Source organism: Lipotes vexillifer, unplaced genomic scaffold (assembly GCF_000442215.2).
Source record: "Lipotes vexillifer unplaced genomic scaffold, Lipotes_vexillifer_v1.1 scaffold263, whole genome shotgun sequence".
Taxonomy (NCBI): Eukaryota; Metazoa; Chordata; class Mammalia; order Artiodactyla; family Lipotidae; genus Lipotes; species Lipotes vexillifer.
In genome coordinates, this window is record NW_006796752.1 from 2,846,190 (window position 1) to 2,861,024 (window position 14,835).

Genomic DNA, 14,835 nt, shown 5'->3' on the forward strand with positions numbered 1-14,835 from the left:
GAGCCTGTGCTCCACAACCGGAGAGGCCACAACAGTGAGAGGCCCACGTACCAAAAAAAAAAAAAAAAAAAAAAAAAAAAAAAAACTATTAGGAGTGACTGAACCCCAGTGACAGTATTTAACAATTTTTGTTTTGCTCAATCAGTAAATAAGACTTTGAGGAATATCATGTGGGTTTGTCTTAGAAGTATTTTAAGTAAGATTTTAGGAAATAATACTTCTATGGAAAGAAGGATAAATTAGTCATTAGTTATACTACTGAGTGTCTGGTGCTGTCCACTATTTACTTTTAATATTCTCATTTGGGAATTATTTGGAAAATAGTAAATATTATTGATAATATTTGAGTCCTTCTGATAATATTTTACTATATTCTAGGTTAGGGTAATATAATTTTCTGGGTTCCTAAAAGTAATTTTTATTGCATCTGTGAACAAAATTCTTTTCTACAATATATATTTTTGATTTTAATGGAAAAAGTATGCCTGGCATGGACTAGGTGAATGATTGTTAGTTGAAATAGCTGTAAGTGTAGCTAGAATATAGCAGCTCTGTTAAAGGGACATACCAATGTCGCTTTACTTTGTTTTTTTCTAGTGTAATTGTAAAACATCACTCTAAAACTACAAATAAGTGTTCTGATGTTGTCTTTTATCCCTCCACATTTAAGTAAGAGAAGAGGCATTGTTAGCATTTTTCTTTGTGAGACTTAATATCCTAGCAGTCATAAAATGCAATTACAAGACTTTTTCATTTCCATGAGCCTTATGAACAAAAAGAAAAGGCTTGGATAAGCTTTTAGTTTTTCCTGTCAGTATCTTTTTAAACTACAAAGTAAAAGAAGCCAGTAATTAACATAAACTTTGGATTCCCTTAGTGCTCTTAAAAGTTGTCTTTTCCACTCTAAAAGTAGCCCATGCTCATTATCCTTTTGAAAATTTGTGTTGATATAAAGGAGGAAGCCACACAATCCAGAGAAAACCATCATTAGCACTTTGGTATGCTCTCTCCAGACACATTATTTACATAGTATTGATCAGACCTTCTGTACAATTTTTCATCTTGCTTTTTTCTTTTAGCATTCTTTGTTATAAACTCTGTTAACATCTTTAGTGACCACCCAACGCTTTGAATTGGATTACCTTAATTTACTTAACTTTAGAAAAATTACTTTTAGGGAATTCCCTGGCGGTCCAGTGGTTAGGACTCTGCGCTTTCACTGCCTAGGGCTCAGGTTCAATCCCTCCTTGGAGAACTAAGATCCCGCAAGACACGAGGCACAGCCAAAAAAAAAAGTTTATTTATTTATTTTTGTTTTGCGGTACGCGGGCCCGTTGCGGAGCACAGGCTCCGGACGCGCAGGCTCAGCGGCCATGGCTCACGGGCCCAGCCGCTCAGCGGCATGTGGGATCTTCCTGGACTGGGGCACGAACCCGTGTCCCCTGCATCGGCAGGCAGACTCTCAACCACTGCGCCACCAGGGAAGCCCAAGCTTATTTTTAAAAATAGTGTCTGAACAAGTACATATTCTTCTCTAAAGGGTACTTAGATTGTACTGTGAATGTTTTTTTAGAACTAGCAATCTGATGAAAAAGCTCCATTTTCCTACACTTAGAAAAAGTGCATTATTTTACCTTGTGTGGTTATGCATATCTGAATTGCTGTAAGACTGCATTTGAAAGTCATCCTTGATATTACCATGGTTCCAATTGAATTAGGTAGGCTCTTTGGACCATTTTATAACTTTTAAGGTAAAACTCATAGAAAAAAAAAATACCCATAGAAATTTTCTGTGGAAAGATGATATCACTAAATCCCTTGTAAATGTTCTCAAAGTAAGTAATTAGCAAGCTATATTAGTTGGCATATACTGAGAGAATAAACTTAACAGTTTACTTTATAATAGTGTTCTACTTTCTTTATGACAATGGTATGCTTTTAGGGTTTTAAACAATCTTGAGGGTATTTTAATTTTGCATTCTTATAATAATTATTTTAGGTCAACTGGCTATTCTGAGGTGATAGTTGTCGTTGGAGGCTGTGAACGAGTTGGAGGATTTAATCTTCCATACACTGAGTGCTATGATCCTGTGACAGGAGAGTGGAAGTCTTTGGCTAAGCTTCCAGAATTTACCAAATCAGAGTATGCGGTCTGTGCTCTAAGGAATGACATTCTTGTTTCAGGTAAATAAAGAATTATTACAGTAGCTACTTTTAATTTAATCACAGCTTGGCCGTTTTAAACCATAACAGTGTCAAAAGAAAACAGTGAAAGTAGATATGCCCACTTAGGCAGATCATATTATACAACAAATAAAACTGAAAATGACTTTTTGCCCTTAAAAACAGGCACAAGATGATGCAGAATGATTTACAAAAGATTCCCCGGAAAATGCCTTCAACTATATCATATTTTTAAATTTTATTTTATTGATTTACAATGTTGTGTCAATATCTACTGTATAACAAAGTGATTCAGTTATCATATATAAATTCTTTTTCATGTTCTTTTCCGTTTTGGTTTATCACAGGATATTGACTATGTTCCCTGCACTAAATAGGCCATATCATATTTTAAGTGCTCTCAAATGCATATAGAATATGGTACAATTTTTAAAACTTTTACCTGTTTACTTTGTTTTAAGGAACACTTACTGCAATGTATGCAAAATGAAAAGTACTCAGTTAATCATGTCTAATCCACCCATGTTTTCTGAAATTCTCCCCAACGTTTATGAAATAGGATTTTCCTTAAAATTCTTAACTTGAACTTTTATTATAATATGTGATATGTTACCTCGAAAATCAAACAGACAATAAAGTGACAGACTTATATACAAAGTATAACTATAGGATCTATAATCTGAAGTTTAATTAAGTTTGTTGATTAATTTGTTAGTTAAATAATTTTACCACCTTTGCAGGTTACTATATTACTACACGTTGAACAATATAACAACGCATACTTTATTTTGTACAATGGTATGCTTTTTAAAAAACGGGTGATTTTTTTAAATCTTTCTAGAATAATTCTTTTGTCCGGGTGCTTCTGTTGTCTGACTCTTAAATGGACAGTCTTACACATTTGGTAAATTCATATTCTGCATTTTATTATTTGGGGCATATAGTTATTATTTCTCAGGATAACAACTGACAAAGTTAAATCTGCTCTGTAGAACCATTTCCATTTTAAGTTTTAAGAGGGTCCTTGTTTCATTTATTGAACTGAATCCTCAAATTCTCGGACTGGGTGAATAGCTCAATGTTTTCATTATCTATGCCTTTGGCAAAATCCCTTGGTGATACACGTGTTAGTGTGTGTGCATTGTTTTGCATTTAAAGGTGGAAGAATCAATGGCCGTGACGTCTGGATTTATAACTCACAGTTAAATATTTGGATCAGAGTTGCTTCTCTAAATAAAGGCAGATGGCGTCACAAAATGGCTGTCCTCCTTGGTAAAGTAAGAGAAACCACTTTTTATTATTATTGCTGTTACACTTCCAGAATGAATACCGCAGATGAATCCTTGATTTTACTCACCCTCTGGGTATTTTGAACTCAGATTGTATTTCCTTCCATTTCTAACCTCAATACATAAACTGAAGATATAAACAATTTGACACTGTACTTTTGAATGGATATTTTGTTCTCCCAACTAGGAATTTGTAGCAGTGCAGCACATTTCTCTTCTCAGGCACCAGTGCAGTCTAAATGGCTGAGAAGCACTGGAAAATAAAGCAGTTACATCAAGTACAAAAACAGGCCAGTGTCTAATCCAAGCAGTCTTTTTCCTTTTACTGACTTTGGCATTCAGGCCAAGATATATTTATGTAGAGTGATATTATTTTATCTTTTTTATTTGTACAAGTAGGGACAAAACAAATAAGTGTTAAGATAAACTCACCAACATATTTTAAAGCAAACTTATTATTGGCTGCAGCTAATAAATAAGAAAAACATATAATTTGATTCTGGACCATTTACTGTCCTTAGGAACTTGAGAATCACTTGTAGACTAGTCATTTTTGAATCATTAGTAGACTAGTAACTTTTTTGAAGTTAAATCTAATATAAAAAACTATTACATAAAGCAGATAAAGATACAGCTGTGTATCAAGGGCTAACTTGGACTGTTTAGCCCTTCCCTGCCTCTGTCCCTATCAGCTCCTCCAAAGCCACTTCAATTAATGAGCAATCTAAATAAAAGCAGCATACTCGCTCGCACATTTTTTTTGAAGTATACATGATTTACAATATTGTGTTCAAGTGTACAGCATAGTGATTCGTGTTTTAGGGGTGTTGTTGGTTTGCAGCTTATATTCCATTATAGGTTATCATAAGATATTGAATGTACTGCACATATATTTTTGTCTGGTCCCCTAGTACTCTCTTCTAAAAAGATTGCTGCCTCTTAAGCCCTCTCTTGAAGACATTTTAGAGCCACCAGTGAGAAAGCAGAACTGCTCTAGTTGGAACAGACATAATGCCAGGAACCCTTCCTACTCAGCCACCCATCAGTTTTCATTCCCTCCTCCTATCTCCCCACAGAAGCATCTTGAAATCTCTATACTATAGAATACTAGAGCTTCTCAAAGTGCAGTTTGAAAGCTATTGTTAATTCCTAAGGGTATTGATCTACTGTGTTGCTGGTGTCTATAAGACCAGTGAAATAATGAGGACTTTGAGGTAGATGTAATGGAAATAAAATACTAATAGAGTATTTTCTAAAACCACTGGTTTGTTAGTACCTACTATATTATATACAGTTTTGGTAGCTATACCTCAAGGATGACAAAATATTACTGGAAAGTGGCAGCTAAAATAATTAAGGTGTTGAAAAGAGATAAGGTCTTACTAAAAACATTATAATTATTTAGTCTGAACATACAGAGGCATGTGAAAAAGATTGATGTCTCAAATATCATATATGGATTGATGAACACAAATTTATTTGACAAATATTAGTATATTTGACTTGAAGGTGCCCAAAACTTGAAAGCACTAAATCAAGAAATAAAAGGAATCCTTCCTACCTTACACAGCAGGTACTCAATTCATGGAAAACAGTTATCCCAAAAATTACAATATAGGCTGAATTCAAACACAGAAAGTTATTTAAAGTTGTAAATGCACTCTGTTAAGGAAACCTAAGATGATTTGGAATATAGAATCTTAGCGCAAGAAGGCATCTTAGAGAATATTTAATGTAACTTCTTTAGTTTACAAAGAAACTGAATCCAGAGAGAGAGAGTCATTTGCCCAAGGTTGCACAGAAAGTGATAAAGCAGGGGCAAAAGCTCAGATTTTCCTAATCTAGAGGCCTTTTATCTTAAGGCGCACAGCATATATTTTTAGTTTATGCAGACAGGGGAATAGTAATAAAGTTTAATCTTCAAAATTATATTATGTGATAGGTACTATTATTGTCTGCATTTTTAAATTGAGTAAATTAAGATGGAGTCTCAGAGAAGATAGGTAAACTGCCCAAGCAAGGTCTTACTTGCAGTGGTAGAGCTAAATATGGACCTACCTCTCCTGATTTCAAAGCCCATACCTTTAAGTACTACATTGTGCCACAGTTTCCATACCCCTTCTAGCTGCATGACCTTGAATAAGTTACTTAACCTCTCTGGGCTGCCTGGTGTTGGGAGAACAAACCCATTTTAACATAATGTGAGAAATGCAAGATTGAAATAGCATTGGCTGCTGAGGAAATTTGGAAGAGTACAGAAAGATAGATTTGTGGACACACTTGAATGACAATGTATAAAGTTTGGCCTTGACCCTTAGGCATTCATTGTTAAACTAGTAAAAGGAGTTGATGAGGTGTTTTAGGAAGATTAATCTGTGGTTTAGAGAGTAAAAGAGTGGAGACCAGGAGATTGAGAGGTATGAAATATATGGACCCCAAGGATGGTGGCAGTGGGAAACAAAAGGAAGGGACAGATATGAGAGATGCTGTGAAAGAACGCTTGGTAGGACTTAATAGTTAATTAGATATGGATGCAGAAAAGAGTTGGTGATGACTGTTCATTAAAAGAATTATAGGTGTTAAACAGGAGAGCTTTTTTTTTTCTTTTTTAGGAGAGCTTCTATAGGTTAAAAGTTTCTTGTATATCTCGTGATGCTTAATGGATTATTCTGCATGTAACTGATTTAATTAATGCTTGTTGATTAGTTCATCTGCCCTACCTTCCTCATATTTGTGAAAAGAAAATGTGCATGGAAGCCCTTTGAAATACACATTCTAGAGTTCATAATGTATCAGGTACTTTTCTAGGTACTGCAGGGACTAAATTAAAGAACAAGATAGGCCCTGCCTTCAAAGATCTCACAGTCTAGTAATCCTTACTTAATACTTTAGTTTCATAGCTTTTATTACTTTATAATATTCAAGTATTTTCACCATCCATGAGTATGAGCATTTATGCTAAATCCTGTAATTCTCAGTGCAAGCAATATTGCTCCTAAGGGATGAAGATTGGTTCTTGGGCGGGTGAAAAAAATCATACTGTTTTGTGTATAAAGCACAGATACAATATATAAACAGATATACAATATATCTGTGATATTAAAAATTTCATTGGAGGGGGCTACTATGAAAAAAATGTCTAAAAAGGCTCCTTGGTGGTGGTGAGAGAATGACAATTTTTTTTAAAGGTCCAGAAACTGAACTAAATATATTGCAATTACAGTTACCAAGGGCTTTTTAAAGGGGAGAGATCCCTTAATTCTCTTTTTTTTTTTTTTTTTTTTTGTGGACCCTGGACCATATGAAAGGTACTGGAAAGCAATTAAAAAAATAATTTCATGTTAATAAACAACTTCCTTTTAGACAGAGAGGAAGCATAAAAACATGATTTAAATGTTGTATATATTTTTAGTTTTTCCATATGGAAAATGCATAAAGTCATTTCAGCGGGTTTCAGTAGTTGCATTGTTTTTGTTTTTGTTTTTTTTTTGTGGTACGCGGGCCTCTCACTGCTGAGGCCTCTCCCGTTGCGGAGCACAGGCTCCGGACGCGCAGGCCCAGCGGCCATGACTCACGGGCCCAGCCGCTCCACGGCATGTGGGATCCTCCCGGACTGGGGCACGAACCTGTGTACCCTGCATCGGCTGGTGGACTCTCAACCACTGCGCCACCAGGGAAGCCCCCATCCCTTAATTCTTTAGCCAACTAGTTAAAAATTCAAACTTTTGATAATTAAGATTTCTCCATGTATTTTACATATAGGTATATGTTGTTGGAGGCTATGATGGGCAAAACAGACTTAGCAGCGTAGAATGTTATGATTCCTTTTCAAATCGATGGACTGAAGTTGCCCCCCTTAAGGAAGCAGTGAGTTCTCCTGCCGTGACTAGCTGTATAGGCAAATTGTTTGTGATTGGTGGAGGACCTGATGATAATACTTGTTCTGATAAGGTAAGCCATGCTCTCTCTCTTTTTTTTTTTTTAATAGAAATTACCAATGATATACACAAGAAGAGAAATATGGAAGGCCTATCAAGTAGGTAGTTTGGTCACTTAGTGTGAGGGGGCTTTTAAAAATTGTCTGGTACTTTATACTTAGGGAGGAAAACATTGAGTTTCAAGTTACTAAAGTGAGATCATAAAGTGAGATCATAATATATCCAACAATTTTCTGTTAAAAGTGTGATCCAGTTTTTTTGAGATGAGACTGATCTCAGCGTTATACTATAAACCATTTAAAAACTTTTTACTGGTATAGTTGACAAAATCAAAAAATTATTCACATAAAACAATTGGGAAGTGAATTAGCAAAGGGTAAAACACTGTACTGCTTCCAACTGGGTCATTTTCTGCATACTTTGAAAATATTCTTAGAACAAAGAAAAGAAAAGAAAACCTCTCTAATGAAAATATAGGATGGCTCAAAGTTGCTGCAGTTCATTGAATTCCTGAGACAAAAGAACATGTGCCATCCTGACATCTCAGAAAATACCCCGTTTATTCTGCAAACAAGTGTCTAATGCCTAATTCATTTAGCAGTAGTTTACTGAACTTTGTCAATCAATAAATTCTTTTTCTAAATTAAATTTTAATATAATGTCAAATGTTACATATTTAGAATTCATTAATTCAGAATTTGTGATAATTCAAAGTATACTGAATTGAGGTTCGCTGGTGTTCTTCTGAAGAAAAGACTCCCTAAACGTGTGAAGAAATTATATTCAAATTGAGGCATACTTATTCTATATAACAGAATTTATAAGACTGTTTTTTTTTTTGAAGGCTTATTTTTAATGGAAAAAAAAAAGCAAACCTGCTAGCCATTCATCTTGGAAACAGTCTGTGTTTGTTACTCTATTCTGCTTGATAGTAATAAATTTGTATTTGAGAATTTCATAATTCAGATATTTTACTCTCAAGCCAACCTCCCTTAATTCTGTGAATTAATGGGATTTTATTTTTAATCATGTTTCTGTATATTGGCAGACTATTTATTATGTAAATTTGCATTTTTGTTGAGAAATTTTAATTAAGTACTTCTATATATTATTAGGTTCAATCTTATGATCCAGAAACCAATTCTTGGCTACTTCGTGCAGCTATCCCAATTGCCAAGAGGTGTATAACAGCCGTATCCTTAAACAACCTGATATATGTTGCTGGTGGACTGACCAAGGCAATATACTGTTATGATCCCGTTGAAGATTACTGGATGCATGTACAGAATACATTCAGCCGACAGGTAATAACATAAAACAATCCAAAAGAATAATCAATGTAGGAGAGACCAAATACAGGACCAGTATGAATATACAGTAACTTCACTATTTATGTGTTTCATGTATGCTTGGATTATTTCCAAAAAAAAAATTCTTTTTTAAATAAATTATTTATTTATTTATTTATTTTTGTCTGTGTCGGGTCTTCGTTGCTGCCCCACGGACTTTCTCTAGTGCGGAGAGCGGGGACTACTGTTCGTTGCAGTGCGCGGGCTTCTCGTTGCGGTGGCTTCTCTTGTTGTGGAGCACGGGCTCTAGGCGCGCAGGCTTTAGTCGTCGTGGCACGCGGGCTCCAGAGTGCAGGCTCAGTAGTTGTGGCGTACGGGCTTAGTTGCTCTGCGTCACGTGCGATCTTCCTGGACCAGGGCTTAAACTCATGTCCCCTGCATTGGCAGACAGTTTCTTAACCACTGAGCCACCAGGGAAGTCCCTCAAAAATTGTTTAAACTCCACATAAAGCATATGGTATTCTTGTTTTGAACTCCTTCCAAGGAATTGATTGAAATAACTTACTTTTGTTTTTAATTTTTTAATTAATTTTTATTGGAGTATGGTTGGTTTACAATGCTGTGTTAGCCTCCACTGCACAACAGAATGAATCAGCCATACACATACAGGTATCCCCTCCCTTTTGGACTTCCCTCCCTGAAATAACTTACTTTTTACCATCCCATGGTAAAGTAGGTATTGCTCTTGGGCTGTTGGGTTTTTTTCCCCTTGACCTTTTTGAGACTCCTACTCCAGTTCTTATCCCTCTCTCTAGCACATTTTCAAAAGAGAAGAAATTCTCTCAAACTGGTTTCTTTCCTTCTGCAGTTAGAAACTAGGTAATTTGTTGTTTTTGCTATAAAGAAAATGGCTGTACTTGGGTCTCTTTCATCCACACTGCGCTTGTACCCTTATATGGCCTCTACCCCTGCCCCATAAAGGCCTTCCCTTGGCCTTTTGTTTCATGGCTCTACCCTCTTTCCTTCCACCATCAAAATACTTGATGGCTCTGATGCTGGAAATCTGGCTCTACCTATACCACTCTAGAGATATTGTACTCCCAAAGGTCATTAATAATCTCCTGAGTCTCATTCATGTTCTCTTGTTTTTTTCTACCCAACCCTTAAATATGGGTATTCCTTGAGCCTCTTTTCCCTGCCCCTTTTCCAGTTTATACTCCATTCCTGAGTGATCACGTTTACTGCTCAGTACTGATGACTTCAAATCTTATTCTCCATTAAAGCCTCTCTCTTGTGCTCCAGACTCAAATTTCCAACTGCCTATTTGATGTTTTCCGTGGCGTTCCAAGACTTTAAAACAGAATTCACCTTCTTCCCCAAGTTTACTTCTTCTGTTTCCAAACAACCTAGTGAATGGAAAAACTCTGTTTCTCCCTGACAGCATTTCTGACACCAGATATGTGGGTTTATTCCCACACCAACCAATCTCTGTCTTCAGCTGGTGTCTTACAATTCAATTCAGTTCTGACATGACCTGAAATTTGCTTCAGGTTCCACAGGTTAAGGACTCAGTCCCACAAGACTGCCACCACTTTACATTGCCAGTCACAAGTCTCAGGTTTTCACCAGTACTTCTGACAAATTAGCTATAAATCAAGGTTTCCACAGCCCCCCGCCTTGGGTTCAGTAATTATGCTCAGGAAAACACTTACTTATGTTTACAGGTTTGTTATATGATAAAGTATATTACAAAGGACATAGATGAACAGCCAGATAAAGAAGTACCTAAGCTCAGGTCTGGAAGGTCCTAAGCAGAGAACCTTCTGTCCTCATGGATTGGAGGTGCACCACCCTTCTGGGACACAGATGTGTTTACCAACCTAGAAGCTCTCCAAATCCTATACTTCTGGGATTTTTATGGAGACTTTATCATGTAGACATGATCAGTTATAATTCAGTTTCCAGCCCTGCTCCCCTCTCCAGAAAAGGGAGGGTGGGGTGAAACTTACAAGCTTCTAATTATGGCTTGGTTTCTCTGGTGACCAACCCCCATCTAGGAGCCCAGCAACAGTCCCTCCTTAGAACAAAAGACACTCCCATCAACCAGGAAATTGCAAGGGATTTAGGAGCTCTGTGTCAGGAACTGGGGGCAGAGGCTGATAATGTATTTTCTATTATTTCACACCTAGAAACTTAATTTTTAAAATTTTTCTTGCTTTCTCTTAAATTGAATCAATCCATCATATCAGTTCTGTGTCCTCAAGAGTTTCTCCTGTTCTTTTCCATTTCTGTGGTTCCTGCTTTTGTTCAGGTTCTCATCAGTTCTTACCTAAACTAAAACAGTATTTTCTAAGTAGTGTTCCTTTCTCTAATGTCTTGCTTTTCTAACCCATTTTACCACCAGTTATTTTTCAGCAAATCTAATTATGTCTCTTCTCTGGAAATGTACTGAATAAAATCTAAAAGTTTTCCCACTTCATTCTAGGTCTTCTGTTGTCTGACCTCTTCTTGCCTTTTCAGCTTCACTTTCTTCACCTTCACCCAAATTACCTTAAATATCTGTTGCTTGCATTTGCTATCCAGATGGTATGTGTTCTTGCCTTGATTCATGTTGTCCTCTTAGCCTTTAATGCCTTTTCTACCTTCTCTATTTGTAATTCTACTCATCTTTCAAATACCACTTCACAGTTACAACAAACTGAGAGGTTGCCCTGTTCAGAATTAATCTCTTGTTTTTCTGATCTGTCACTACACTTAACACCTCTATTATGCAAGTGATAAATTTCCTTATAGTTATAAATGTTCATTTCTATACTGGAATTCAGTCTTCTTAAGGATACTATGTTTTCTAACTCATCTCATGTATCTTGCATTGATTGATTGGTGCTCAGTAAATTTTTTTTTTTTAATTTTTTTTTGGCTGCATTGGGTCCTCACTGCTGTGCTTGGGTTTTCTCTAGTTGCGGAGAGCAGGGGCCAGTCTTCGTTGCGGTGTGCGGGCTTCTCATTGTGGTGGCTTCTCCTGTTGCAGAGCACAGGCTCTAGGCACGTGGGCTTCAGTTATTGTGGCATGTGGGCTCAGTAGTTGTGGCTCACAGGCTCTAGAGCACAGACTCAGTAGTTGGGCACACGGGCTTAGTTGCTCCCCGGCATGTGGGATCCTTCCGGACCAGGGCTTGAACCCGTATCCCCTACAGTGACAGGCGGATTCTTAACCACTGCGCCACCAGGGAAGTCCTGCCTACCCTTTTAATACTAATCAAATGAAAAACGATAAATCAACTGTAATTTCATGGTAGACAGCTATTTGATTCAAAGGTTGTGGGTTTTTTAAATGCTTAGAATGTTGAATGACAAAAAAAGAACTGAAAAAATGAGCTCTTTTTTTCCAGTCCTAATGGACCCAGCCTTTTTCTCTGTTTTTACCTCACCATTTCCATGCCTTTTGACTTTGCATAATTCCTAAATTCCACAACTTGCTATTTTAAACATATTTTGCTTTTTAACTTTCATCAGGAACATATTTTCTTTTTTACTGACTGATGAAGATTTTTTTTTTACCCTTCTTCAGCGGACTAGGTATTTAAAATGTCGTTAAAGTTTAGAATAATAATTGAAAAGAAATCTGATTCTTTTTCTTTATTGTTGGCATTTTAACATTTAAGCATTAAGCATTATAAAAAATAATAATTAAGGAGAGGAGTATATTTTACAATATTGTGTTTCATTTAAGTCATGAAAAATAAAACTTCATATATTAATGAATTATTTTCCTTACTAGCTGCCATTACTCTTGAGACTCAGAGTGAAATAAACTACTATGCAAGTAATTTCCTGATATGAATGAATATCTGTTCTGAAGGTTGCTTGCTTCATTTAATTCTGAGCACTATTTATGAAATGATGTTAATAACAAGATCCTATAATTATATAGTTTTAAGAATCATCATCAAAGTGACTGTGAAGTTCAATAGTGCAAGCCAGCTTGTACTTGAAAACTAAGGATGTTGTCTTTTATTGTGTTCAGAACTTTCAGAATTTATAGAAAGAGCTCATTGTGCTTTAGATGGAAAATGTTATAGTCTGGTACATAATTGGTACAATTCATGGGTGGTATTCTACATAAAAGTTTGTCATTCACTGATGATAATGGGCCCCACGTCAATATGGGTGTATATAAACTCTAATGTAGACGTTTTAAAATACTCACTAATTCTTCTAGACCCAAAGATACTATCCTCTATTATAGAAATCCACCAAGATTTAATTTTTTCTACAAGAGTGAAATTTAGGTAGAGCAAATCTGGTCAAGTAAAAATGTTGATTGTACTCACTGGTAGAACCCATCTCGTTGGTTATGTGGAAACAGGATAATAATGTGCAATAACTTTCTGAATTAAAGTGAAATTTAAATGGAAGAATAATTGACCTGCAGCATAACCAGATTCATGCAATAGTGAGACAATTTTAGTGTAATTTCTTTCTTTGAAGAATCACTCTTATCCTTGCAAGAGTATTTGTTTTATATAGTAATTGTATTATTGACAGAGAAGAGTAAAATTTAGCTAAGAGTCTCATTGCATGGAAAGTTAACTATAAAATGTTATCTGGGGAGTTTCTGTGCCCCATCCAAGGCCCCTAATAACAGTGCTTCTTTAATTTGGTTATAACTGTCATTCACTCATTCAACTTGTGGGTAATCCCCTATAATGAACAATGTTCCTACCCCTTGATCATGTAATAGCCACTTTCTATAATAAAGGACCTTCCTGTAATAGGAGAAGCAAGTCTTCAAGGATGTTTTCGTTCAACTAACATTAAGTTAACTAAAACCCTTGTCTCAGTCCACCACCCCCACTTCACCTCCCATATCTTGACCCCATATATTCTATCTTAACACTCCCTTCACCCATGCAAATTTACCTAGTATTCACACATAGAGCAGGAGTTGGGCAAAAGGGAGCTTATTATTTCATGTCTCCTTTTTTGACTTATTAAAGCATGTCTTATTTTACTTTTCAGTTTGCTACCAAATCCCTTACTGTCAACAGTTAATTTTTTTTTTAATTTGGTTGAACAGGAAAACTGTGGTATGTCTGTATGTAATGGTAAAATATATATCCTGGGTGGAAGACGGGAAAATGGAGAAGCCACAGACACTATTCTCTGTTATGATCCTGCAACAAGTATCATCACAGGGGTAGCTGCAATGCCCAGGCCAGTGTCCTATCATGGATGTGTGACTATTCATAGATACAATGAGAAATGCTTTAAGCTCTAAAACCAGGATACCTCACCCAAGAAGCCACAGCAATCCAAGATGAGAGGTTTTAAAAACTCCAGAGTGGGAACTTGACGTATCTCCTTTTTGCAATATGCACAGAAAAGTAAAAATAATAATTGTCGTGCCTTTCTCCCCAAAATATCAGTCTTTCAAACTGTAATAAAGCCTTTTCTGTAATTGGGAAAAAAAATTTTGTTGTTGTTGAAGGTAATAGTGGTCTTTGCTTGGGCTTTGAGAGTGTACCTTTGTGAGTATTTGTAAGAAACTTATGTGGAGTATGAAATAATGTCTGCCTGCATACCTTTTAGGAATTTGTGATGGTTTCTTCATTTATGTATGTTTATCTGCAAGACTGTGTATTCCTTATTTTGTCACATGTGTGTGTGTGTGTGTGTATATATACACATACATATATATATATATAATTGCATGGCAAGTTTTCACTTAGTTTGACTCATATAATGCTTAGAATACTTAGAATCATTCTAAGGTGGAAAAACCAGTTTTAAAAATCTTTGTCACTAAAAAATACATCCAAATTGATTAATTTTATTGTGGGTTTTTTTCTGTAATTGATAAAAATGTAATGATGACAATCTGAGTATCATAAAATACTGAATTATTATGACTTCATTCTTAGAATTATTTTCTTATATTAAAGGTATTTTGGGGGGAGGAGATACAAAAGCAAGTGCCCCTAAAATGGAGATTAAAATTACATGTTAGTTCCTAAGAAAAAATCATCTAAGACCATTGAAGGGAAAATGACCCACTGTGGCTCTCAAAAGTATTTATATATCATCTCTAAATCCTCTAAGGGATGCGCCTTTTCTTGAACATGGCAGAAGAGT

At 35.9% G+C, this 14,835-nt stretch overlaps 1 protein-coding gene across 1 annotated transcript in view; it reads left to right on the plus strand.

The window, feature by feature from the left end:
• The window catches only part of KLHL24 (kelch like family member 24), a 25,148-nt gene extending 11,167 nt beyond the window's left edge, over positions 1 to 13,981 (plus strand). The window contains exons 2-6 of the mRNA XM_007468928.1: positions 2,000 to 2,184; positions 3,343 to 3,461; positions 7,236 to 7,424; positions 8,527 to 8,715; positions 13,781 to 13,981. Coding sequence (XP_007468990.1) covers positions 2,000 to 2,184; positions 3,343 to 3,461; positions 7,236 to 7,424; positions 8,527 to 8,715; positions 13,781 to 13,981 — 883 coding nt within the window. The remainder of the gene's footprint in view (positions 1 to 1,999; positions 2,185 to 3,342; positions 3,462 to 7,235; positions 7,425 to 8,526; positions 8,716 to 13,780) is intronic.
• Positions 13,982 to 14,835: the final 854 nt, after the last annotated feature.